General features: G+C 37.7%; 1 protein-coding gene across 1 annotated transcript in view; it reads left to right on the forward strand.

The window, feature by feature from the left end:
- socs9 (suppressor of cytokine signaling 9) overlaps positions 1 to 15143 on the forward strand; it is a 30553-nt gene extending 15410 nt beyond the window's left edge. Inside the window, exons 3-5 of the mRNA XM_017308107.1 lie at positions 9805 to 9808; positions 9864 to 9870; positions 14983 to 15143. Coding sequence (XP_017163596.1) covers positions 9805 to 9808; positions 9864 to 9870; positions 14983 to 15143 — 172 coding nt within the window. The remainder of the gene's footprint in view (positions 1 to 9804; positions 9809 to 9863; positions 9871 to 14982) is intronic.
- The last annotated feature ends 10699 nt before the right edge of the window (positions 15144 to 25842 follow it).

Consider the following 25842-nt stretch of genomic DNA (forward strand, 5'->3'; position numbering starts at 1 on the left):
CTGGATTGACACAATACTCCAGGTATGTCTTTTGATGAGAGAATTCATATTACACTTTTCATAAATTTGAATTTACTAATTTTTAACACTTTGGATAGAGTAGCTTGTCAATTTTCCGTGGGAGATCAATAAAGTACATTCTATTGTATTCTATTCTACAAAATAATCTAAAACTCAAAAAAGTTGATTTTACATATTAAAATCAACTTTAATAAATAAAACCCGTTGTGCATTGGTATTCAGTCCACCTCCACATTTTTTTATTGCACCTGCAAATTTTTAAAGTCTCTCTGTTCAGCTCTGAACGTTTTGCCCATTCTTCTTTACAAAATAGTTCAAGCTAAGTCAMATTTTTGGAAAACGTCTGTGAACAGCAAATTGTTTACTATAGATTTCCAGTTAGGTTATGTCTGGGTTTCAAATGCTTTGAAATAATGTATTGTAGTGCTGCCTGTCAGTTTTGGGTTAATGGGTTAAAGTTGAGAGTCAATGCAACAAATCTTTAAAAGTTGAAGAGCTAATAATTATTTCACAAGTCCTCATAAGTTAAGCATCACGTCCCTTTATGAATCCAGAAATGAATAAACCTAAAGATGAAGCAAACAAAATGGAAGGACGTACAAGATCCATTATTTTTGAAGCTTTGCAACTAAACAAACAACAAACCGTCAAAGCAAACGTCATTTGACAACAAAATGAAGTTCTAATGTTTATGATAATGCTTTTTGCGCAAACAGACTGTAACAGATASCCAGATGTAATTACAGACGAGCATTGTTTGTTCTTAGGACAATGCTTAATCATAATGAGGCTTCACAATTACCACACACACAAAAAAAAAACACGGCCCATGTATCATTGATGAAAAGGTACGAGGGGAGGGGAGAAAGTAAAAATAAAAAATGAATTGCATGAATGATACATTAGCTTGTATACCAACTTGACTAATTAGGCTGCTGCTCATAGAGAGACCAGGAATGCGTAGTCGCCACTCCTGCTTCAGCTGGTGGTTGTAGGAGTTCTTACTCTGAGTGGTTACCTTTCAGACAAAGCAAATATTTTTGGCATTCATTTCTATCCTTTTAGCGGCTGTCAGCGAACGGACGAGTCTAATTAGTAGAAAGCAGAAATCAGACATCTAAATTATGTAAAAGTTACACTGAGGCACTCAGAACAGCCAGGGTGCATGCTTGCTGCTCACTTCAGCTGCCTTGCAAAACAATCTGCTGCTATAAGAAGCCATAAGGCATCATCATAATTATATGCTAATAAAGAAAGGCGTATAGAAAAAGACGTATCTGAACGTTAACGTGTCCGTCAGCGACAGGACCTTGGTCTTTTTCAATGAAATGATTACCCGAAAGAATAAGCATGAGCTTTCAGGAACATTGACGGGAAGTTTGTAACTAATTAACTAGCATACTGCTAACTTGCATTTATACACTGAAATATAAATGTAGGACTGTGGGGGGGAGGGGATAATCCATGCACAACTTAAATAAGACAGATGTAAAAAAAAAAAAAAAAAAAAGCGTATTTTCAATATGGAAAGCTTACTCATCCGTAGCGACTACCTCCACCGATTCCAGTCAAGCATGGACTTCCTTAATAACACTGTCAGAAATGAACATGATAAGAACTAAAAAGGATTTGTTGTGCCTGACTTGACANTACCAACTTGACTAATTAGGCTGCTGCTCATAGAGAGACCAGGAATGCGTAGTCGCCACTCCTGCTTCAGCTGGTGGTTGTAGGAGTTCTTACTCTGAGTGGTTACCTTTCAGACAAAGCAAATATTTTTGGCATTCATTTCTATCCTTTTAGCGGCTGTCAGCGAACGGACGAGTCTAATTAGTAGAAAGCAGAAATCAGACATCTAAATTATGTAAAAGTTACACTGAGGCACTCAGAACAGCCAGGGTGCATGCTTGCTGCTCACTTCAGCTGCCTTGCAAAACAATCTGCTGCTATAAGAAGCCATAAGGCATCATCATAATTATATGCTAATAAAGAAAGGCGTATAGAAAAAGACGTATCTGAACGTTAACGTGTCCGTCAGCGACAGGACCTTGGTCTTTTTCAATGAAATGATTACCCGAAAGAATAAGCATGAGCTTTCAGGAACATTGACGGGAAGTTTGTAACTAATTAACTAGCATACTGCTAACTTGCATTTATACACTGAAATATAAATGTAGGACTGTGGGGGGGAGGGGATAATCCATGCACAACTTAAATAAGACAGATGTAAAAAAAAAAAAAAAAAAAAGCGTATTTTCAATATGGAAAGCTTACTCATCCGTAGCGACTACCTCCACCGATTCCAGTCAAGCATGGACTTCCTTAATAACACTGTCAGAAATGAACATGATAAGAACTAAAAAGGATTTGTTGTGCCTGACTTGACARTTTGAATTTGGTGGTTGTGTTTGTGTAACCCTCCAGACGTACCTGACTGCTTGATGAATATATTAAAAGCACRGTGATTTTCCTTGTAGCTAAATAAAACATGGCCAACTCTGAATTCTTCTTATTTGGAGGAGTCAGCCATAGAACCAAGGGCAAAAAGAAATCTCATGACTTTATAGGGTCTATTCAAATAAATGTCCAAATGATCATTTTAATGTGTAAAATGATCTGAAAAGTTCTTGAATAAGTCTTAATGATGTGGATGATGATAAATATTTGAGTGAGTAAGATGYAAAATGCTAAATCTCTAGTCTTTTAATCCCAGGTGTATTCTGAAATCTACCTTTTGCAATAATCAAACTGCTAAAAGTCAAGATTTTTATTTTGTAAATCTGTTTACAAACTTTAGTTTGAAAGATTAATAGATTCACATTTCATAACATTACGTAAATAAAACCGTAGAAGAACAAAGTCATAATTTGGGAATAAAGTCATGCTATACGATAATTATTGATGCCAATTTTCTCTAAGACTATTGGCCAGCTATTGGATGGAGGTGGAGTCATTTTGGTTTGATCAGGGATATAATGACTTTATAAACATTATCTGAAACATACACACACATGCGCACGCACACACGGATGAGATTCAGAACCATGAAAATGTGGAGCAAATAATATATTACCAGATTTAAATATCATGCAATTTGAAATTTGGTATGRATATGTAAATCTATAAACTATTAAAAATACTTAACTTCTACAAAAAGAATTTCTAAAGGGAAAATTTGACTAATTGCCATGAAATCCCTGTTCATTTMTTCATATAGCTACATAAGCAATACTTTTGGTCAGGCACTRAAACAGCCAATAATGTCTAATGACTGAAATTACAGTCTAGGTATGTAATTTCACCTTACTGCTTTTCTTTTCCCATTGATTAATTTATATTGTCAAATCTCTGGTAATACAGTAATGTTTAAAAACAAATGTGCTATCATTTTTACAGAACTATTTTTAGATTTTGAAATCAGTTTGAATTTGTGGAAATGTAAAATGCCCATCTAAACATCATTTAAAGTGCAATTCAGTTGTGGCACTTCAGTACAATTGTTCCATACAAAACTGCTTGTTATTTTATCTTTATTTAAAATCCTTAGTTGGTTCTTTATCATTTTTARCCAAAGTTATTAAGGSCCATTGTCAGAGGTCCAAAGAGCCAACTGTAACTCCGGAGCCACAGGTTTCACACTCTTCAGTTGAAATTTAATAGAAAAAAAATAATACGAGTCTGAAGGTATGGAGTGTCCCTTTCAGAACAGCAGCGACTGTCAAAGGATGCTCCACTGCAGTTCTGAAATTCTGTAACATAAGCCTTTTAATAATCTCTGAGAACAAACTAAATGCTTAATTACATTTTAGAAAATGCATGATGTGAAAACTCGCAAAACATATTAGAAACAACAGGAAAACAACAACAACAACAACAACAGAAAGCATATTTTACAAGTCACTCATAAAGCAAAGAGAAACGAGTGGCGTACACCAGCTGCTGGCTGAAACCCAGTACAGGATATTAAATAGTTAAAGTTCAAGTGTTTATTATTCTGGAGGCGCAAAAGTGAGGAGCAGCTGCGGTAGACGACGAGAGAAAAAAAAGAAAAGAAAAAAGGGGAGAGATTTTCTCCCTCGATATATGTAATGGACTGAGATTTCACAGAAACCTTACACTTTCAGAGATATATGAGCAATGGGGAAAAAAAACACCACTAATGCCACTCAAAGAGAAACGTTCAGCAGCAGAGAGAATGCTGCTCGCTTCTAAATGGACCATTTAAATAATGATGTAGATGTAGGTGGGCTACATCTAAGACAAACACGAGCCCACTCAGATCATCTTGACCCTCTCTAGCGATGTCTGTCTAATATTCTGAGTACTCTCTGAAGCAATGTTTTTACGTTGCCGCTCCTGGCAGAGYGCAACTGGATTTGGATTTTTAGATCAGCCACTTCATATGTGGCCGATTTCCGGGAGGGGGAGTGAGGGTTTCACAGCTGCTTTGAGTGGAATATAAATCCGCAGTATGTGTGTCGAATTCAGTGTGTGTCATTGGTCATCAGTATGCTGTTTCAACTGTAATTAGAGTTTGCTAACCAGACTGTTAAAATGTGTTAAATTAGGGTGTTAACATATTCATGCTCTCACACTGCCAGTAAAGTATGCCCAAGAGCTCTGTTTATACCAGAAACCTTTGCATGTTTTATGGCATTGCTGGTTTGAAAATAGCATTCCGTCAAGTGGAGTGTGTTTTTGGATGCTTCTGCTGCGTTTGGAGAGAGGGTCACCAACAAGTTGACCTTTGTGTCGATCAGAGTAGGTCGCAAAACATTGAAGGAATTTAATATGTTATTTTAACCTATCAGATATTCCATTTGATTTAAGTGCCAACTTTGCATGATTTTGTAAATTAAGATAATTTAATGCAAAGTTTGCATTTTTAATGGACTTTCAATGCAACTTTTAGAGCAACTTTGCATTAAAAGTGTCATTATTTACCAAATGACACTTCATGACAGCTGTCATAAACATTCATAAAGATTTCTTCATGTTCATGACAGGTGTTATGTCATGTTTATGACAGTGTGATGTCAGTCTTATGCACACCCCTTCAAATAAAGTGTTACCGTTTTATTAGTCTTTGAGAAGGCGAACTTGCATCATTATGCCATTATCAATACATTATTTGAAAATAATCTCAAAACGACAATATTATCGTTTATTGCGATAATTCCTGGGACAGTTTATCATCCAGGAACATTTATCCAGACAGGCCTTGATGTGACATAATTACACAGTGAAGGAAGATAAAACATAGTTTTCAAGATTCTTGCAAATCTGAAGTGTGGGTGAATTTGTATTCAGTGCACATGTTTAAATACTTGGTCAAACGACTGTTCACACCACTTTGACTTGCTCTTTTACATAAAATCACTAAAAATATGTTGAAATTTGTGAATGTAATCATATAGAACATAAGAAAGTTCAATGAGTGCAAATACGTTTGCAGTAAGATTCAGTATATCTGCTCTTTCAAATTATTTTACTTTCTCCTTCAGAGTTTGTTTTAGAGGATCAAGTAAATTAAAAACAGCACATACAGTTGCATGTGAATAACTTTTTTTAAACCAATTTTTTAAAATATATATTTAAAAATAGGAGTTCTTGGCTTGTGTTTGCTTTGTAGAACACTGGAAACCACACTGGACTGGTTGCAGGTTTGATCTCTGCAGCCAATTTAAAGGTGTGAAGGACTCCCGATGAAAAGTTAGCAAGCAGCAAGCAGCCTCTGAACAAACTAAATAAAGAAGCTGTACCTTGTATTTGGAGCTTAAGTGGATTCGTCACTAATGTGAAGTCCTTTAGTTTGTTTGTTGTCATTGTGTTTCCTCTCTAAACATTTGTTCTCACAGTCACCTCTGGTGGTGCCACACTCCAATGAGCACTCTGGTGTCTAAAGTTGTTTTACGATACTGGCTTAGCAGATACAGAGAGCTGCCAATTGAGAATATGTGTGCCATTAAAGTCGGGGTTTGTGAAGTATTTCTGAATAATCAGTACCTAATCTGCTCAGGAATGTGGTCCAGATTGGCCATAAAAATTTATATACCCACAGCTGGGATTTAGTGTCTGTTTATCTGAGGTTTTCTGTTACTGCCCATTAAGATTTTTTTTAGCATTATTTAGCCAAATGAAGTAATTATTGGCACCCCTAACACTTCCTATAAAATCAATGTAATTGACGCATTTTATATTTTTTCAAGAATACCCTTTTTCTGTATGATGGTCAAAATGTCCATGAACTTTTTAGAAGCAATTTACAACTTCCTGTTTATCTTGGGTGYAAATATGATTCTTTAAAATGGGGAAACACAACAGATCATAAGACATACATATATATATAAATATAAAAGAGAATTCGAGACTCGACATCAGCTTTATTGGCTAAGATTTTGCACACAAATCGCGATCTCTGCCACCGACTTACCTGAAGCTAAAAGTTTAAACAGCTTGTGTCCTGGATGTGTGGGGTCTGCACAGATGTTAGCTGTGATGAGGCTGATGTGGGAGGTAAGAAAAAAAATCTATATATACATATATACAGTATATATCATCAAAGTTCACCCTTAGAAAACTATGACAAACTTTTTATTGTGAGATTACACTGATGATTCTAGATGCCTTTATTTTGACATTTTAAACGCTGTTACAATAATAATAATAATAAAAAAAACAATACTTCTGAAAGTAAATGTATTTTCTTTGCTGTATTAGTTACCTCCTTCAATTACAATTCACTAACATCTTGAGTAAGTTGCCGTATTATTCGGGTTATTTTAAATAAAACACATGCCTACATCTCAGCATGCTGAGCTTCCTGATTAGAGAAACAAATGAGCAAAATCAAATATTTTTGCGAAAGGGAAAAAAAAAACACAAGACACAAAAAGCAGATGGTCCTATGATTAGCTGTGAMGCTTGATTTTATATCTGTGTACAGCGACAAAGCAAAATGTGTTATGAATATTAATGCTTCTAGTTTGGACTCGTGCCTATGAACACCTCCCAGTTTATTTGTGACCTAAGCTTAGCATTTGTCTGTCTGCGTTGCATAATAGCTCTCGCTCTGTCTCCACAGTCCTTAATTACCTACTGGATATGCTAAGCGAGTGACATGTGAGAGTAATCTTAAGAGAGACAAGAGAACATGTCATTCTAGCRTAATTTTAAATTATATGTCATTTTCTCTGCCTTTTTTTTCAACTGTTATAAAAACAGTTGTGGGGAAAAATAAGCAAATACTTGAAAAAGTATTTACCCCCTTACATRTTTTATGTTTTTGCATTTTTGTCACAATTGCATACTAAYATAAGAGAAGAYAAATTGGCTAGACTAAAAGATAATTGAATTTATTACAGCTCATTATGTAGTATAAACTTTTTTGAGCTTTATGTCATGTCATGAGTGTTGATTTTGATTCTTTAAAGTATGTTTGAGAAGTCCTTTAATCTCCTGTAGCAACCGTATGGATGTGCCTAAACGCTTGTTCTCATAAAGCTCTGCCTGGGAGAAGCTTTGCTTAGGAGACAAAGCTTCTCCCAGATATGCGATCTCCAAGCCAAAGTCCCGCCCCACAGAGCACCGCTCGCCCCCCCCCACTCAGCTCCTCCAGACTAGCGGCAGCAGCAACTACATAACACCTGGAGGGGACTACGAGTCTGCTGAGCTCATCACATGAACTATTTCTCAATCCAACATTCCGAAGACAAACGACATGACGGTTGTGATGAAGGCGGAGTATTAGACAGAGCAGGCGCTTCTTAAAGAGACAGAGGCCCAACTTKAAGGCATTAAATTGCAAAGTTCAATGTCCTTCAGGTTATGTTTGACATCTATAGAATTTTTRAAACAGCTGAAACTAAAAGTTGCTTGGCTGTGCTATAAATCTAAAAGCTGTCCGAACCAAACTTGTAGAGTGTGAAAAACTAATTGCTCCTCCAACCTAGCATCCTCAGGATTAACAAGGGTCATTGAGCTTTTGCGATAACTGAAAATTTGTCTTTTACATTGTTGTGGAAGAACTCTCCATACTCCTCCATATTCTGCAGTATGGAGGAGCATGTTTTCACATGGATGGCCTGCTTGACACCATTAACTTTCTGAGTACATTACACCAGCTTTATGGTCCCTAAAGCGGACGTGAAAAAAATTTWAATATCTGAATATGTTAACTAGGTAACCTGTCAGATTTTCATGTTTCATGAAAACATGAAACTTGTTACAAGCTTGTTTGAATTGTTTAATTCAAATGACTTTTGGAGGTTTTGTGAACGTGTTGRAAAGTCCACGTTGAAAATAATTCTCAGCAGGAATTCATTTCAAATCAGACATAAAATGCAGCAGCAAAAACCATCTCACGATAGATCTTTCACCCCCCACTGTTAACAAGAGCTGCAGCAGAGCAGAAACTTTATCGAGCTCTTCCTAGTAAAGTAAACCGACCTGTTTCATTCTTTATTCACCGAGGACATGATTTCATGCCTACATTTAAGTCGTTCTGCCCTATTCTTGCAACAGAACMTGCTATGTCCGGCTGTTTGATTCAGCTTTTAGAAGTGCGATTCAATAATAACATCAGTAACGACGGGCTAACCTACAGAGAGGGGGGTCTGAGCGCTTTGCGCAGCAGTGCAGACATTAACTTTGTCTTTATGTTATTGAAAACAATAAATCTGATGCAGGTTTCCTAAACTGTGCATTCCGCGTTGCGGTGCTTTCCGTTCATTTGTGGCGACCCGCTTATGCTCAGTGCCGCAGCCATTAAAAGGGCCCAGCAGTGTCTTACTTTCCTCATTCCTCAGTGGAACAGGCTCAGTGTGTCTGTCCTTTACTGCGGACTGCAGGTGCGGAAGGAGAAATGCCCCACATAGGATGATGGCTCACACAGCACAAAAAGATTATTGGCACATCACTTAAAGAAAGACATTTATACCGCACATCGTTTTAGACATAAAAAATYATAAAAACACAACCTATCCTGACTGCAGTGGCAATTTCCTTCAGTCTAGAACAGTGTTTTTCAACCTTTTTTGGGCCAGGGTCCCCCTATCCTTTATCCAGGTCCCTCACCGCCCCCCACCAAAGAATTTGCAGGCTACTTTGCACTGGCCATTATTTCATCATTAATATTACTATCACTATTGTAGATGTTTTGATTTTTATGCTTGTTTCTGTATTTATCATCAAAAATAATTTCCCAGAGAACAAAAAAGTCATAGGAATCGAAATTATTTTCACAGGTGTCTACAAAGACAGAAACATGGATTATATCTTTACATAAACCTGTCTATTGATTTATATATTAATAGTTTTACTGGACAGAAATTACAAAGAACAAATCTGGTTCTTAATCAAATCCTAATGAGTCAAATTGAAAGTGTCATGGAGTCATCAGCCTCATGACATTAACACTGACATGAAAAATAATATTGAAGAAATAAATACTGTATATCAAATCTAATTAAAAACATAAATAAGTTATTTACTGTTATGGTCTGTAAGATATATTTATTCTCAATACTAGATGTGGTCTCAACAAACCCATGACATTTCAACAATATTATTTTACCTTTTATGTGGAAATAGTGTCTGTTTATTCTTGCCATACACTCCTCTGTATTAATTATTGCTCGAAAGGTCTTGCCATACCAGTTTATTCCTCTGTATTTACTTTAGTTTCTTAGTCTATTCTTGCATTTTGTTCTTCATTAATTTACATTTAGTTTCATTTGATTAGTATTATCCTGTCTTGGTTTATTGCTATGTCCACTTTAGTTTCTTCCTGTTGCTAGATTTATTTTATCGTTTATTGACCATCAGTAATCTTCACTCATCACCTGCTGCGCCACCTAATCGTCATGTGTTTCACATCATGTGTTGATTTTTTCACTGTTCAGCGTCGGATTCTCTGTTTTTATGCCATAATTCATATCTAGTTCGTCACTCCGTTTTATGTCCCGCTTCTCATGTTTCAGAGTTTTGCGCAATGTGAACGTCTTTTTTTTTTTAAGCCCCTAAGGTGCAGGGCAGTCGGGAAGCGTATCGATGGAGAAAAGCCAGACCGACATAAACCTTTTAAAACAACGGAAACAATTTCTGCATTCTGATTATTGAAATTTAGAAGTGCTGTGTTGTTCTATCACCCCCGTTTCATAACGGACCACTTGCAGCACCTGTGTTAACGCTATAAAATGAACGCTCTCTATCGTGGTATCACCCATGGAGGGATTTCCTGATTTCTTTATTTAAATGGGTTCATTTTTCAGAGGGATACACAGTGAGGGTATCGTGAGTTTAGCTACCAGTAGCAGGAGAACGGAGCTGCGCCAAGATGCTAACAGAAGCTAACAAACACTGAATAGAAGAAGAGCTGCCATCGATACAGTTGCAGCCAAGCATGGTTTAATATTACATAATACAGTTTTACCAAGTTGCTCAAAGTCTAAACTGGCATCGTTGTGCATTTAAGGCGTAAAGTTTACCTTCAACCAAATGCCCCCCAAAGGCATCCCAGCGCTCCCTTTTGTAAAAATGTCCGCCAGCGCCCCCTGCTATCCTCTGAATGCCCCGTGGGGGGCGGTACCACCCACGTTGAGAACCGCTAGTCTAGAACCTTAGAGCTGCTAGCAAATTTGTTTTTCGTTGTACAACCTGACACAGAACCTACAGAACAGGCAAACAAGATTATCCTACGTTTTCTGATTTCTGTAAGTGAAAGTCAAGTCCATTCCCTTATCTATCTAGATGCCAGAAACTATGTATAGTGTTGATTAAAAATAGGTGTGGCAAAACTGCGAAAGACAAATCTGATCATGTTATTGCTCGGCGTGACGACACGTCTCCGGCTCACAGCGTGTTCATCCCAGCTGCCAGTTTCTTCTTCCTGTGTCCTGGCATAATTAATGGACAACAAATGTTCCTGGCACAAAGCAGCTATTGTGCTCCCCCCATTAAGTTTGCAAAGAGGAACATCAGAACTGTGTAATGATGTCGACTATTTATGACTGTTTTTTTTCCCCTTTCTTCCACTGTAGTTACAATGCAGCAGAACTGCTGCAGCTCTCTTGTTTTTTTTTCATTTGTTTTTTTAAATGGATCAGCATGGGTACTTCTGCTCCTACCRTAGAAAAGTGCCAAAATTTACCAGAGTGGCATGCGCTTGGTGATATGTTCCTCAACATTTCAGGCTTTAAAATACGTTTAAAACTGCAGTAGGTAACTTTTGAAAAACTATATTTTGTAAGTAAGTATAAGTGAGTATATTATGAGACAGATAATCCCTTTAGAAAATCAAGTTCCTCTGTTTCCTCCATTTTTCCGTTTCTATTGCCATTTGCAGAAATACACCGTTCTCCATCAGAAACAACCAATCAGGAAGAAGGTGTTGGCGCTGTTAATCATGCTTGTATAACCGCTGCTCAATTCAGAAAATCAATTTGTTGAACAAATACCATCCAACAGACCTAATACCACACCACACGAATGTAGACAGATTCAAAGATAAGTTATCTTACAAAACAATAAACTAGCAAAAACAACAAAGAAAATCTTTCAGAGCGTGATTAAAATGATCTGAAAATGAAAAGAAGGCAAACATATCAGTTTGCAAAATTATTCAAACCTATCAATACATATCAATTCACCTAATATCACAGAAAAAACTAGCAAAACTAAGACTGTACAACACATCATGTTCATGATCAAACATAGCAAAGTCGTGTTGTTGGGAGGCTTTTCCTCAGCGCCTGTTTAGAAAAAAAGAAGAAATAAATATAATTCTGGAATTATGGAAGCAAACTCGCAAAAGCCTGAAAAGACTTGAGTCCAGTCAGGCTTCAAGCACAACAAACCCAAACAAACACGCTAAATTACAGTGGAATGGTTTTGATCAACGCACATTCATGCTGTATGTCAGAATAATCAAAGTCCAGACATTTAACTTCAGCTGAGAACATGTGGATTTAAAAACTACTGTTCAGAAACAGACTTAAAGCTAGGCTGTTCAAGCTAACAGACATGTCCCCTTAAAAGACTTACTTCTGCCTCGTGCTACATTAGTCAGCCTTATACTCTGAGCTCTATGGATGTATTATGAGAAATAACGACGGTATGAATGCTTCTGTAAGTTACTGAACACATGGAAGCAGGAACGCTAACTTTGAGAGGGTAACCCAGGTTCGGTTAGCCGTGATATTCCATATAATCCCACCTCTCTGCTTGAACATCCACAGAATGCATTTAGGATCACAGTGCTACAAAATATTTCAAGCAAACATTAATCATTAAGATTTTCATCATACTGTATCAGCTTTTGTCCTGTGCTTTGAGGTACTTATATTTTTTTATTTTTTGGAAGCTGCCAACATTACAGCATGTGCTTTCCTTTGTGCTGCCTGACATGTCAGAGTTATTCCACGTCCATTTATGACCCCCGTGTCACGGATGAAGCACCCTAACGTCAGTTTTTCTTTCATTTTTTTAAGGATCTTGTCAGCTAAAATGAGCCAGTGGCATTATTTTAGGAGAACCTTTCACTCCATGAAGCAGAATAAAACAGATCCAATTAATATTCGATTATGTAGAACCCTATTCAGTCCATAATTATTTCAAATCAGTCTAATTCCCTCAAATCTCATTATATTATGTAGTTAAGTTCAAATCCAGTTCCAGTGCAGTCCAGCACAGTAGATAATAATCTTCCAATTTAATAAAACTATGTCAACCTTTATTGTCTCCATGTCATTAACTTTTTTTTTCTCCCCCAGGTATTTTTCATCGTTTACAAGCACAGGTTAATGTCTAATGACATATTTAATCTTTTATGTATTAAAAATCCCACACATTTTCCCCTATGCAGTCATAAATTTCATATTTCCAATGAATTTAGCACCACGCTGTGGCCATTTAACACCTACCAAATGTTTTGAGGTCATCCTAAAAGGACAGTGATGTTTTAACTTTTAAATTTTTTTTTATCTGCTCCAGGAGATTACAATATTGCAGGACAAACCGCCTCCATCAGCCTGCAACATGCACAGTTATTAGCCAGGGGTAGCTTTTAGGGAGCAGCTTCCATTAGCCTGACACTTTGTAGCCAAAGGCTAGCCGCTGACTGACGGGACCATATTTTACCACTGAGAGGACTGTGACAGTGCGAGTGTGCCTATTTAATAAAGATGTGTCAGTTTGAGATGCTCCAGCTAAATGGGTGGCCTCGGTTCATTTTTACCAAAGCTGATTGCTTAGATAAATGGAAGTCGCAGCTTTATAGATTGAACGATGTAACGGCTTAAGTCATTTTTTTTTTTTTTTACTTAATTTTTTTCATTTGCGTATTGAGTTGTCTTTTACGCGACCCAGCTGCATTTTTCCCCCCCTCCTGGCCGTTTTGTCGTATGCAAAAACATAGGACAGACTTCTAAACCTGGTGGAATCTTAAACCAAAAAGAGGTGATAAATAGATCATAAATATATATGACTCCAATGAAACTGAGGAAAATAGGGGAAGGATGAAAAAAAACAAAACAAATGGTGTTGCTCTTCGCAAAGAGGGTTTTTAAATACGAGCTAATAAAACCTCACCTGCTGAAATGAGTGGACATTTACTCACATATGGGCTTTTTACCCACCAGCCGGCATATTCTACTGTGCCATTAAATGAAAGTGGTGAAAAGTTTGACCTCACATTTAGGACTGAATCTGAAAATATTTTTACCCCTTTGATATCTTTATTAAATTGTCCATACATGAAACTGAACTCAGTAAATGGTCTGAACTTGTATAGCACTTTTCCAATCATTTTGACCACTCAAAGCGCTTTACACTAGAATCACATTCACCTATTTATGCAGCTTGGGAGGCAATTTGGGGTTAAGTGCCTTGCCAAGGGGCATGTCAACACACGGCAGGAGGAAGCTGGAATCAAACCTGCAACCTTCTGATTGCAAGACGACTAACCTACCCACAGAGCCACAGTCGCCCAAGTACATTAAATAAGTCTAAGCACAACTAAATTAGAAAATACGTGAGCTCTAACTCAACAACAATACTATGTTTGACTGTCGCCATTATGTTCTTTTAAATTTTTTATTATTATTATTATTCCATTACTTTTACGCCAGATGCCAGGCATTATTTCCAAATAGTTCCACCTCTCTCTCGCCCTCTCCATAAAACATTAAAATGTCTCTTGGTTCATGTAGATATCTTTTGGCAAAAGTGAGACGGATCTTGGTAGGCGCTCAATCCCTTTTATTATTGCTGGATTACGAACGCTGAACGACCTGCTGGACGAGCCGTCGGCCAAACACTACTTGGAAGCTACGCCTCTGCTGAACTTAACGTTTCCTCCGTTTTTAGCCAACTTTATGTTGTCTGGTCATTTAAGCTTCTGTTTAAATGTTTTCCTGATTGCAGAAATCTGACATTGATCAGGCCTGGCTGTGGCTAATGAAACTAAGCTTAAGTTTTCCAAAGCCGGTGGCTAATTTGAGTTCATTCATGTCAAGAAAGCTGATTACTTTGTCTCATAGCGCCAGGTTGAATGCAACAGTTTGGATGCCCAGTAAATCATCCATTTAAAACTGTTTTTTTATATCTTGTCAGGTTATTTTGGTGTGTAAAAATATCAGGTTGATGAATCAAAACTCTTAGTTATTCTAATAGCAATTCAAAGATTGCTTTGACATGACTGAATCTAATAAGAGGCAAACCAGATGCCACCTTTGTGTGAAAGCACAAAAACAACAGATGTTGAGCAAAATGCTGTACAATTCAATAAAATAAGAACAATAAAAATAACAATAAAAATAAGGCTAAATTAAATACAAGCAACTGTCATCATAAAAGAAACTCAAAAGTGGAACTTGAGCAAAGATTTAAAAGTCTTGACATGCAAGTTGGGTGGCAGGTTAGTTTTCGTGGCTTTAAGGTCATAAAATGTAACCTTACTGGCAGGTAACGAGTCAGAGCTGTTGTGTGATATTGAGCGGTACCAGCTAGAAATACCCGGACTCACCTTTATGCACAACTTGGACTTTGGAAGCCAACTCTTGGAGACTGGAGTCTCTCCTGGAGTCCAGGGTAGGATACTCTCCAGGGAAAGAGGCATAAGGTGAGGGTGAGGATACAGACAAGCCCTGGGCTGAGAGCCACAGATTTCAGGAGTTTTCTTTGACCCAGAGGGTCGCCTCCAGGCAGCTGAATGTTACAAGAGGGGAGATTCAGACTGTAAGCTGTGCTTCTACACCAAACGGCCAGACCAGATTTCCAAACTACTGGCTACTAATATTGAAAAAAAAAAAAAAAAAAATCACAATATCACAGTTGCAGTGTTTCTATTGAATGAGAAACACAATTAAAATCATACTTGAATAAGTTTGTTCATGAGATAAGTTGTTAAAAAAAATGCAGAGCCGTTATCTTCCTATCATTTGCTATCTTTGCATTAAATTATAATTTACAAAATCATGCAAAGTTTGCACTTTTAATGGACTTTTAATGCAACTTTTAGAGCAACTTTGCATTAAAAGTGTCGTTATTTACCGAATGACACTTCATGACAACTGTCATAAACATTCATAAAGACTTCTTTATGTTCATGACAGGTGTTATGTCATGTTTATGACAGTGTCATGTCAGTCTTATGCACACCTCTTCAAATAAAGTGTTACGGTGTTTTTCACCGCTGAATGGTTGCCACGGGAGATTAAAGAGTTTCTCAGACATGCATGAAAGAATGAAGGCAACATTTAACGTGAGGGAACAAAATTTTAATGTGACGTGAAGCTGAAAAAAGTTGATTTGACCTAATACTTCCCAGGTATTTTTTTTCAGTCTTTCAGTGTCGATTCGATCTTCACACTTTCAGACAAACGCAGAGAGGATTTTATTGTTATGAAAACGAAGAGCCTTTTTTGTTGTTCAATAAAAATAGAGTAGATATTAGAGATGATGTGCAGATTTTCTGTGTAAACGGGAGCATTTAGCCATAGCTCCAAACTTTAGCTTTGACAGAAAGTGAAGCTGTTTTTTTTTTTTATCACTCTGTCTTTGAGTATTGACACGCTGTCGGTTTGACTGTTTACGTTTATCTTTACAGATAATCGTCTAAACGTCTGTCTGTGTGTGAAATCCCAATTTTTCGACTTTGTTTTCCTTTGACACAAAGTCATTTTGCAGCAGACAGATGGCAAACAGTTTCAGTTTATTTTCTCCTGGAGACTGGTGTCCCTTATTTTATTTTTGTCTAATACAAACACAGAACAAGGATGAAAGTCAAATATGTGCTGAAGGTTCATTCCAGTAAAGCAATAATATGATCTTTTATGTCCACAGTGATAAGAACAATAAAGGGTTTGTTCAGAGCAGAACGAGCCAGGTTGGTGGTAAAGAGCCGCACGGCGAGCAACAGGTGTTGCTCAATCTGGCAACCGCTTTGTGCGTGCAGAACGTCCCAGAGTACTGCAACATTTTCTTTATGATTCCTGAACACCTAAAAAATACATAATCCCTTTTTTTTTTTTTTTTTGATTTGAACAGAGTCTGGCACTGTGATCAATATGTTGTCACATAAACTCATTACACTACTCAATAAAAAAAAAAATTACAGCTGTTTGGTAAGCTGAGGTGAAAAACACATCAGCAAAAACAATTTTGCAACAATTTTGGGTGCTTGTTTTATTGCATTATCGTAAAAAAAATAAAATGCAATAAGTCAAAAAACTGTTTTAGCTGGAAATGCTGCTCTATTATAAATGGTGTTATAAATTATTATGTAGGCATTAGTATTTAATCTTTTCTACCAAAGAGTGATGGTCAGCACTTGCATCATTTGTTGGGTAATAAATTAACCTTTCAGTTGTGATGTGTGTGTTTTACTTTTAGCCTCTGCAACTCTGTTTTTTCTTTAAAGAGGCGATTGCTTCAGTATAGTTTAGGATCTGCATTTCATACACACAGCACATGGATTCTATAGAATCCATTCTATGGGACCCGTGTGTGTGTAAGATAAAGCGACTTTTTTGGGGGGGGGGCCCCCTGCTTGCTTGTGGGCCCCATGGAGCAGATTTGTTTGCGTATACTTAAGTGCTTCTCTAATGTTGCCGTAGCGACACGCTGTACTTGCACAGATAAAGATTCACTTACCTCAGCACCCCAGTCTCGAAGTGGTGCCAGCAGGAGAACAATCCAACCTGTTTCCTTCATGTTTATTTATTCAGTTAGCTGGTTTCCCTTTGGGATTAATAAAGTGTTTTTGAATTTGAGTCGAACTGAACTGAATTTCTTCATTTGCAAGGGACTGAGAGGTGGTTTGTAGAGCGTTGAAGTTCCATCTCCAGGTATTCGGTTGATCGATAAATGCGAGAAGAAAATGAGCTGAGGTGATGTCACTTCAAAATGAACTCCCTCAGTAGCAGGCAGTGAATGTTACAACATTTATTCAAGTACGAAAGAGGGACACATCACAAACGTCACACAGGAATGGATAAAAACACAATTTTAGATATGCAAATGTACAAGGAGAGATAAGACGGAAACATTTCGACTGGATCTACATTGATTGCTAACTGTGTGTTTAAAACTAGCTGTTGCTTTGATTTTCATTTTACAATGATAAATTGTACAGCAGTTTTATTCTGCAAGGCTATATCTCTTTCTTTCTCTCTCATGTATCTAAATCTATGCTGCTGGCCATCGGTAACCGATTAAACAGTTGTTTCCTTTGCCCAGACATTAGACACACTTTCTCCTATTGTGAGATTCAACTGGTAAACAGAAAGCGGGTTTGTTCTGATAAAAGGAATATTTTAATGAGATACCCACAGGTTTGGTGCTTATCGCTCATCTCAGCAAAACACAGATATATACGTCTGAATGGTTATCGACTTAACAGTAGGCCTGTGGATCCTTAAAGCTGCATTCTTCAGAGTATATATAGACCTAACAGAGGTGTTAAGTATGGGAAAACCAAACCTGGATAGATAAGGATTTCTGCATCTGTTTTCTGTTTATCAGCATTTTCAGTGTCATTTAGTTTGAGCCTCTTATGAAATTCACACACACAGCTTCTAACTGCATATTGTTCAACTTTTTATGTGTGATCTAAAAAAAAAAAACCTCCATACGAAGACATCTGAAAGAGTTAGAATCTGATTACATCTAATGAAAAACTCTGCACATCAATGTATCTGATAAGATTACGTTTTAATGCCACAGTCTTAATTTCTGCATCTGTAAGCTTTCCATTATGTTCCGCTTTTGAAATTCCTCCCTTAATTAAAATTTTGCGTCGTTCAAGAAAAGAGGCTGTCGGGTTAAGCCGCTTTGCTGTGATGCAATAAAAGTGCATTATGTGTGAAATGGTGTACATAAAAGGACTCCAGAAGTGAATACGTCTCCCCGAAATCTCCATTGCTTTACATGGGCAAAGTGTTTGCTTTTCTTAAATGAAAAAAAGAGAGTATTTTGTAGTTTGTAATTTAGTCGATGACCCTAATGATCAAGTGTTGTGGCATGACAAAGCTAAAAATCAAAATCAAATCCAGGATATTTTTCAAAGTGCCAGTTCACTACAAATGGAAATTAAGGGCTCTACGGAAGAAAAACAAGCCCAGTTTGATTCGGTTCAGCTTTTATTAAACCCAAACCAAGACATTTCAGTCATAGTCAGATTAAAAACATTTGCATATAACCCAGAGATGTCGACTCGAGTAAGCATTCAAAAGACTCGTGAGCCGAGAACCTTTAAAAAATAAAAGATGATTGCAGAAAATGGCAATTTGAAACTGGACTCCATGTTGGGGCGAAACACTTGCTAACAAACATTGCTACTTTAGTCCCCAGTCGAACTGAGTCTACTGTGTGAAAACACCCGTAGGAGTAATGGTGGCAATAGCTCCATTATTGATTAGGCAAAGAAAAGAAACCAAGAAACACTGAACCATTTGTATTTTCTAGAGGAAAGAACACTAAGACCATTGATGCAATTACGTTGCATCAATGGTTCTATCAATTATTCAATTTGGAAAAGATATACAACTAAGCACAGGTGGGCAATTGACATATGACTAATTGAAAATGTTGCATAAACTGAATGTAGTTAGAGTGCAAACAGTCTAGTAAAGCAGCATAACCATAGCGATGGCTCAGAAAAAACCCAAACGGTCTTTAATTTTCAGCGATAATGAAATTTACCTGCTCTTCACCACACCATATAGAGCTCAAGTCTGGGGATGCGCTGACAGTTTTATTAAACTGGAACCCTAATTATTATGTCTGTTTATTAAAGGCGTCATGATATTATCTCACACTCCCCCTATATCCCCCCGCCCGCTTACATATTGTCAACACAACAACTCACGCTGTTGTCTAACTTGATCAATTATTTAAAAATCAGATCGGCCTTTAATTCGTGATGAACGGTTGTTTAAACATTGATGCCGTCATAGCTTTTTAATCCCCAATAAGAAGTTCTGACAGAGTGCCAGAGGCTCTGGTCACTTTCATTACACCAGACAGCTGAGAAGATTTGGTCTCTGCTCCAGTCACCAGGCAGCTGTAATCAGGAGCCCCGGCTCCCTCGTGCTCTCGCTCTGTAATTAGAAACCGGGAGGATGTAGAGGGGAGCCATTATTTCAACCTTACATACCCTTGTCATATAACAAGATTTTTTTTTTTTTTTGAGGATTTCTTCTCTGTCCACTTTTACATTTTTCACAAAGCACCAGAATGCATTTGTAAAAGTAGGCCACGTGTCGTTGTGAGGTGTGCGTCTTGTCTTTGCACACAGCTGATTCTAAACACCAACTGGGATTCTTGGCTTGCCGCCCTCGCCGTGTGCGCCGAGGGAATCCCAAATTTCCGTAGTAAAAAAAAAAAACAGCACAGGAAGCTGTGACCTCCTTTGAAAAAAGCATGAATCATCCTGTTATCTCCATCTCCTCGGCAGCAGGAGACTCTGCCTGGCTTTTGGTAAATGCGATGTTCCCGGTTAGGAGATCGCAATGGCGGTCTCGGGATTGAATTGTGGAATCAGATTTGCATGCCTGCAGATAATGCGCACGCTGTTAAGGAACCGAGGTGCAAAGGGGAAGTTGATGCAGGAGGGAGCCTAAATCACACAAAAAAAGGTAGGATGATCGAAAGATCTGTTGGGTAATAGGCTTTTTAAACGGTGTAGTTCCAGTTTGGAGTAATGAAGCGCAGACAGTAATTAGTATGCCCTATGGGTGTCTCGTCAAATTACCTCTTGGCCTCATTGCTGTGACTCAAAACAACTAACCCTTCCAGTCAGCTGATTAAATGCAGCAAATCCCCACACTGGCTGATTTTCTCCTAATTGGCATTGAAACCTCAAGCCAAGTTTACACTCAAAATATCATTCCTGGGATTTCCATTTCATTTGCACTACATTCGGACCCACCGGGGATTTCATTTGTGTGCAACAGTTGAAACGGTGAGTTTAAGAGTCAGCTTTCAGACTCTTGTGCAAACTGGAGTTTTGTACAGTCAATGTTTCGCTTTGAGCACTGTTAATTATTCCACTGCTGATGTGAATTTGGGTTTCCATATGTTAAAGGACAGATTATGCTACCGGGAAATGGCACGCTCTGGCGATTCCCCTCGTCTGCCATCTGGCCTTTGTAGCGCCTGACCTTGACGTACATTCCCCAGGTAGTGGTCTTAGGTGGCGGTGGGCTCTCTGGTATGTTGGTGGGCTGAGTTTGATGAGGCACATATTTGAAAAACTGTTATTGTGTTTGCTTACTTCCCTTCCCAAGCGAAGACGGCGCAGCCTCATATGTGGTGACATGTTAGAGGATGAATAGCAGTAAGGTTTAAATCTGTAATGTAGTGATTTCAGGCAAATAAGGACATAGGGACACACAATGAATCCAGATTAACCTGATTTCAGCGAGGTATCATTTTCTTTGTTGCACTCATCCTTAAAAATAGAACAGAAAGATGTCGCACAGCACAGATGAGTCTAATCTTTTAGGTAGGTTGAAGTTTTCTGACCCTTAGTTAATATACAGACCTCCACGTAATCCTTGCAGGACTTTCCTCCCAACCTTTTTTGGATCCATGATGTCAGCTTGATTTTTTAAAATCATTCATGTGTGCGAGATATTGCTGGCTTGGTTTGTGATGTATGGCTACTTCTTTGCAGGTTTATGATGGAATTGCTTAGTGAAGCATGGTGCCACCCTTGCGGCCACTTTGCCTACCAGGAACCGAAGACGCAGACAACATATAGTCCCCAGAATCCAATCTGAAGTATCAAAGAACATTGTTTTGTTGGCTTCACACAGGTCATCCTGTTTTCACACCCCACAATCAAGCGGTAATGCTATAAATTGTCTTCCGAACCACAGGTGGTCATCCCAATCTGTTTGATGCTAGAAAGTCAATTGAATGTGATTCTCCCATGTGACACTATGTGGAATCATCAGACACAACTGTTTGTGGTTAGATTGTAAACCAATCCCCCATTTGGGAAAGGGAGGGACTTTGTTCCACAATATAATATAAATGAGAAAGTTTGGATTTTGCAGGCACTGTTGTGCGATTTCTCCCTCTGCAGAGATCTTTCAGAAAACCGTAAGTAACTGTAAGGCAGCTAATGCCAGATAACTAATGGCCATCTTCCTTTGAAAGTTTTTCGGACCAGAGGATACCCAGAGAGCGAAATCTGGAGGGACATGGTCTTATTGTTCTAAAGCACCAAGACTGTGATTTTGTAAGCTTAAGCATTTGAGAAGAAAGTAGCTACTGCTGTTTTTGCTAACGTAAATATGTAAATATTTTAACTTGGCTCCAGTGTTGCTGAGAGGTTTTCTAAAGATGACGTCTTCCATGTTGTCGGCGAGGCAAGCAGGTTTGAGGTGTTGTGTAATCACGTTGAATACTTGTATTGATTTATATGAGGAAAAAGTGACTTTGGAATGACTTCGTTTAAGTTGTAGTTACACCTCCATACCAGAAGGTGGCGAATTACTCCATGAGACACAATGGCGAGGTAACAGGCCTCCCTCTCTGATATGGGGGAAGTGAGGCATTGAGAAAGTTCACCTGTCTGTCATCATTTCTCTGTGTTTTACTGGTAAGTACGGGTAATAAAAAACATACAAGTGGGTGTAAATAACTTATAAGAAACGCAGCTAACTGTGTGCATGTAAGCCCTGTTTTTTGTGACGTTTTGAATGACGTAAAAAGAGAGAGAGTTAAGTCAGGGCTATGCAGGCGCCCTTTTGATTTAGATATTGAACCAGGCATCTGTACTCTAAGGCTAAGCTGTGGTGTATGTTAAAACGGTCCAGCTGTGCATATTAAAATTGTGTCTTGGTTAAAAGCAGAATAAGTAGGTAAAAGTTATTACAAATATGTAATTCGTAAATTGTGAATTGTGTCATGTGAAAGAGTAATTGCATAGATATTGGTGATTTAAAAGTCATTGTACATGAAGGGACTGTACAATTTGAAAATAAATGTGATTCTATTAATAAATATAGCAGATATAGCAGCTGGTGAGAAACTTCACCAGCTGTCTCATAATTTTTCAAGTTTTTTTTTTTTTTACAGGAACATTTAATCTGTCTAACAGGCTCAGTGTCTGGGTCTTGTACCCTTCATCAGCAGTGGCACACCTAAACTTCAAAAAGGCCTGGAACGAAACTTTGAACGCCACCAAACTGTGTGAGTGTGTTGACGTTGAAAAGAATGATTTATTTATTTATTTTTTTCAAATGCATGGAATTCTAGTAATTATGAAATTCAAATGTTGGTTGAAAAAGTAAAAAAAAAAAAAAAAAGTTTGAGTTTGTTTTGTAACCCCTTAACTGTCACCGTCAAAATGCTTGCATGTTACCAAATGGCTCCATGATGACACCGGTGCCCTCATTACAGTCAAGGGGTTCATTATTTTAAAATACTGTTTCTGCAACAGGGTTGTCTGGGATTATTTTTTGTTAAATCAATAATATGTATATGTGGTGATTGGAAAAGTAAGTGATTGGCTCAAAGGTAAATCTGCGTAGTATCTGGTATCTACTCTTTGTGTAGTAAATCCAAATAGAACCCCCCCAGCCTCATTAAGTTCCTGTCCCAGTTGATAGACACAGCAGTGGGGTGCTGCATTATTTGTGTTTCTGGCAGATTTTGATTTTTATTACAGCAGGAACTTTGTCTTTATAGGGAAACAAAATAGTCATCTCTAAAAAAAAAAAATATATATATCAATTTATACATTTTCTTTTTAATTTACATTGTATGGACGTCAAACATAAATTACACACTTCTCAACAATCATTTAAAACCACTTTATTGGCATTAAATCAGTTAGACCTTACAATTGCTGACTGGCTTTTTAAAATTTCCACTGGTATTTTGACTATTTATCCTTGGTGATGATCTCCATGTTTGAGGTCGGGAGACTTCCTTACCATCACCCTAATCTTTAGCTTCCTCCACAGACTTTCTATCACATTCAGGTTGCTCTGCTGCCTGGTCCACTTTAAAATATTAACATCACTTCCTGTGATAACAAACGTGTTGATATAATGAAATTACTTCAGACCTCTAAGGAAATAACACTTTTGGGCTTAATTGTATATCCCTTTTGGCCTTGGGAATGCTGTTCAGTTCTTCAGAATGAGCTGATGAGTGTTGTTAGGGAGAGTCTGGATCTCCCTCCCTCTTGTTACCCCCACAACCCAAATGGTTGCAGGTGTAGGCGTCTGAAATCGCTTAGATACAGAATGTGATTTAGAGCAGTGGGTGTTTATGAATTAGCAGGCCCTTCCAGAATGAGCAATCCGAGAACTGATAGTTGAAGTTGCCTAATATTTGCTTTTGAGTCGCATTAATCCTCCGGTCTAATTAACGAGGCGAGTTCCGATGATTAATTTCTGTGAGTTTGGCAAGACCTTAAAAAAAAAAAACCATTTGTTTGATTGAAAGGATGAATTTCCGGGCCACCCTTCAATCTGAGTGCAGAAAAAAAAAGAATCTCAAATATCATTTCTTTACAGACATGATTGGTATTTTAACTCGCATTTCTCTTTCATGCCTATACGAACGTTCACACCACGTATCAGCCTTGTATTCTCAAGCATGAAATTACATCCCGGCCTCTCGTCTGTAGGATGCTTCGACAATGATTGGTAATTTTTGGGGTTTACTCAGCGAAAGCTCAAAATGGCTGCGAAGATCAGTAATTTAATTTTTAACAACAAACCATTTCCAGGATTAAATGATTGTGTTCATACATGAACCAGGGGAAAGGAGAGTGTAAATCACTGCAGGCAGTGTTCACAGGTGGTGTAATTGAATTCTTAAGGGAGGTGGGAAAGAAGGGTTACGCTGGCCTTCTGCCAGCCTACCAAATAAATCCTGCCCATGCCAAATGAGTGTTTTCTAAATTGTTTACAGAGTGCTAAGCTCTCTAATAATGGTTCTCATAGATAACTGAGAACCTTCTGAAATAGAGGTTTGTCTGCGACTGAAGTATAACATCTTCAGCGTATTTCTCTTTCTCCCCTAGTTTAGTTCATTTCATTTAGTTAATGACTGACATTTTTAAATGTCTTTTTAAAATAGGCCATATTGACTGTCTTTGAGAGGGGAGTTGGGACACCAGTTGTGGTCTGAGGCTGGCCAGGGGACCAGAGAGTCATAGAGGACACACTAACCTTTTAAAATAATTATATAAAGTCATTTATTCTCTTCTCAACATTTGTATAGTTGAGTTTTATGCTTTAAGAACATTGAAAAGGGTAGTATTGTGTAAAGCTGACTTTTTTGAGCTTTACATTATGTTATAATGTTATTCCCTCATTAAAAGTTATCTGGAGTGTTGCTTCGATTCTTTAATTCAAGTTTGAGAAATCCTTGAATATCCCCCCATCCTCACACAACTTCTCCTCAGAGTTGCAGTTTTCAAGCTGAGGTTTTGCATTACAGAGCAGCCTGCCTCTGAAGGAGCTCCACGCAGCTCCTTCAGACTAGCCAGAAGCAATTGGCAAACACCTGGTGGAGCCGCATATCTGTTGAGCTCATTATATGAGCCACTTTTCAGTGCAACACTGGTGAAAATATTTTGAAACGGTTGATAGTGGAGCCATGTTGTGATGACTTTCTGAAGGTGGAGTTTTAGCAAAAACAGACGTTTCTTTAAGAGACATAAATGACCAAGTTAAATTTCTTTTTATGTCCTGTTCGATATTTGCATCATTTTTGTTACTGCTGAAGATCACACTTACTTGATAATGCTATAAACTGATACAATGTGGCTGGAAAACACATAATACTGACCCTTTAATGATTGTGAGTTGAGACTTGGGTTGATGTTTACCTTCCAGCAATCAGGTGTACAACTGAACGGTTTTGATAAAGTCATATTTCATTTAATTTTCTTTACTTAAACAGGTTAAATTGCAATTAAGATCAAGATTTGATTTGTGAGGCCGACTTGGGCAGAAAATCTGCAGCACACATAAGAGCTACACTGTTCAGAGACATTTTTAAAGACAACTAGATCAATAAAATTCTCAGAAAAAACTTTTTATTTTTGCATGCATTATTAGCTTTTCTTTGCCTGTGCACGCATATTGTTGGTCTTCCCATATATGTTATTACCAGAATATAACTCAGTAGTCGCCTGAATTTTTTTTCAACTGTCACAAATAAAATTTTTACTTAACATTTACTTTAGAGAAATCAGATCTCTAGCCACATGGAGTTTGAAAAAGACAAGCTTTTTTGTCTTTAATGCACTCGTGACTCAAACAAAAACCATAATTCAAAAACTTTTACACT

This window comes from Poecilia reticulata, linkage group LG13 (genome assembly GCF_000633615.1).
Source record: "Poecilia reticulata strain Guanapo linkage group LG13, Guppy_female_1.0+MT, whole genome shotgun sequence".
NCBI classification, from domain to species: domain Eukaryota; kingdom Metazoa; phylum Chordata; class Actinopteri; order Cyprinodontiformes; family Poeciliidae; genus Poecilia; species Poecilia reticulata.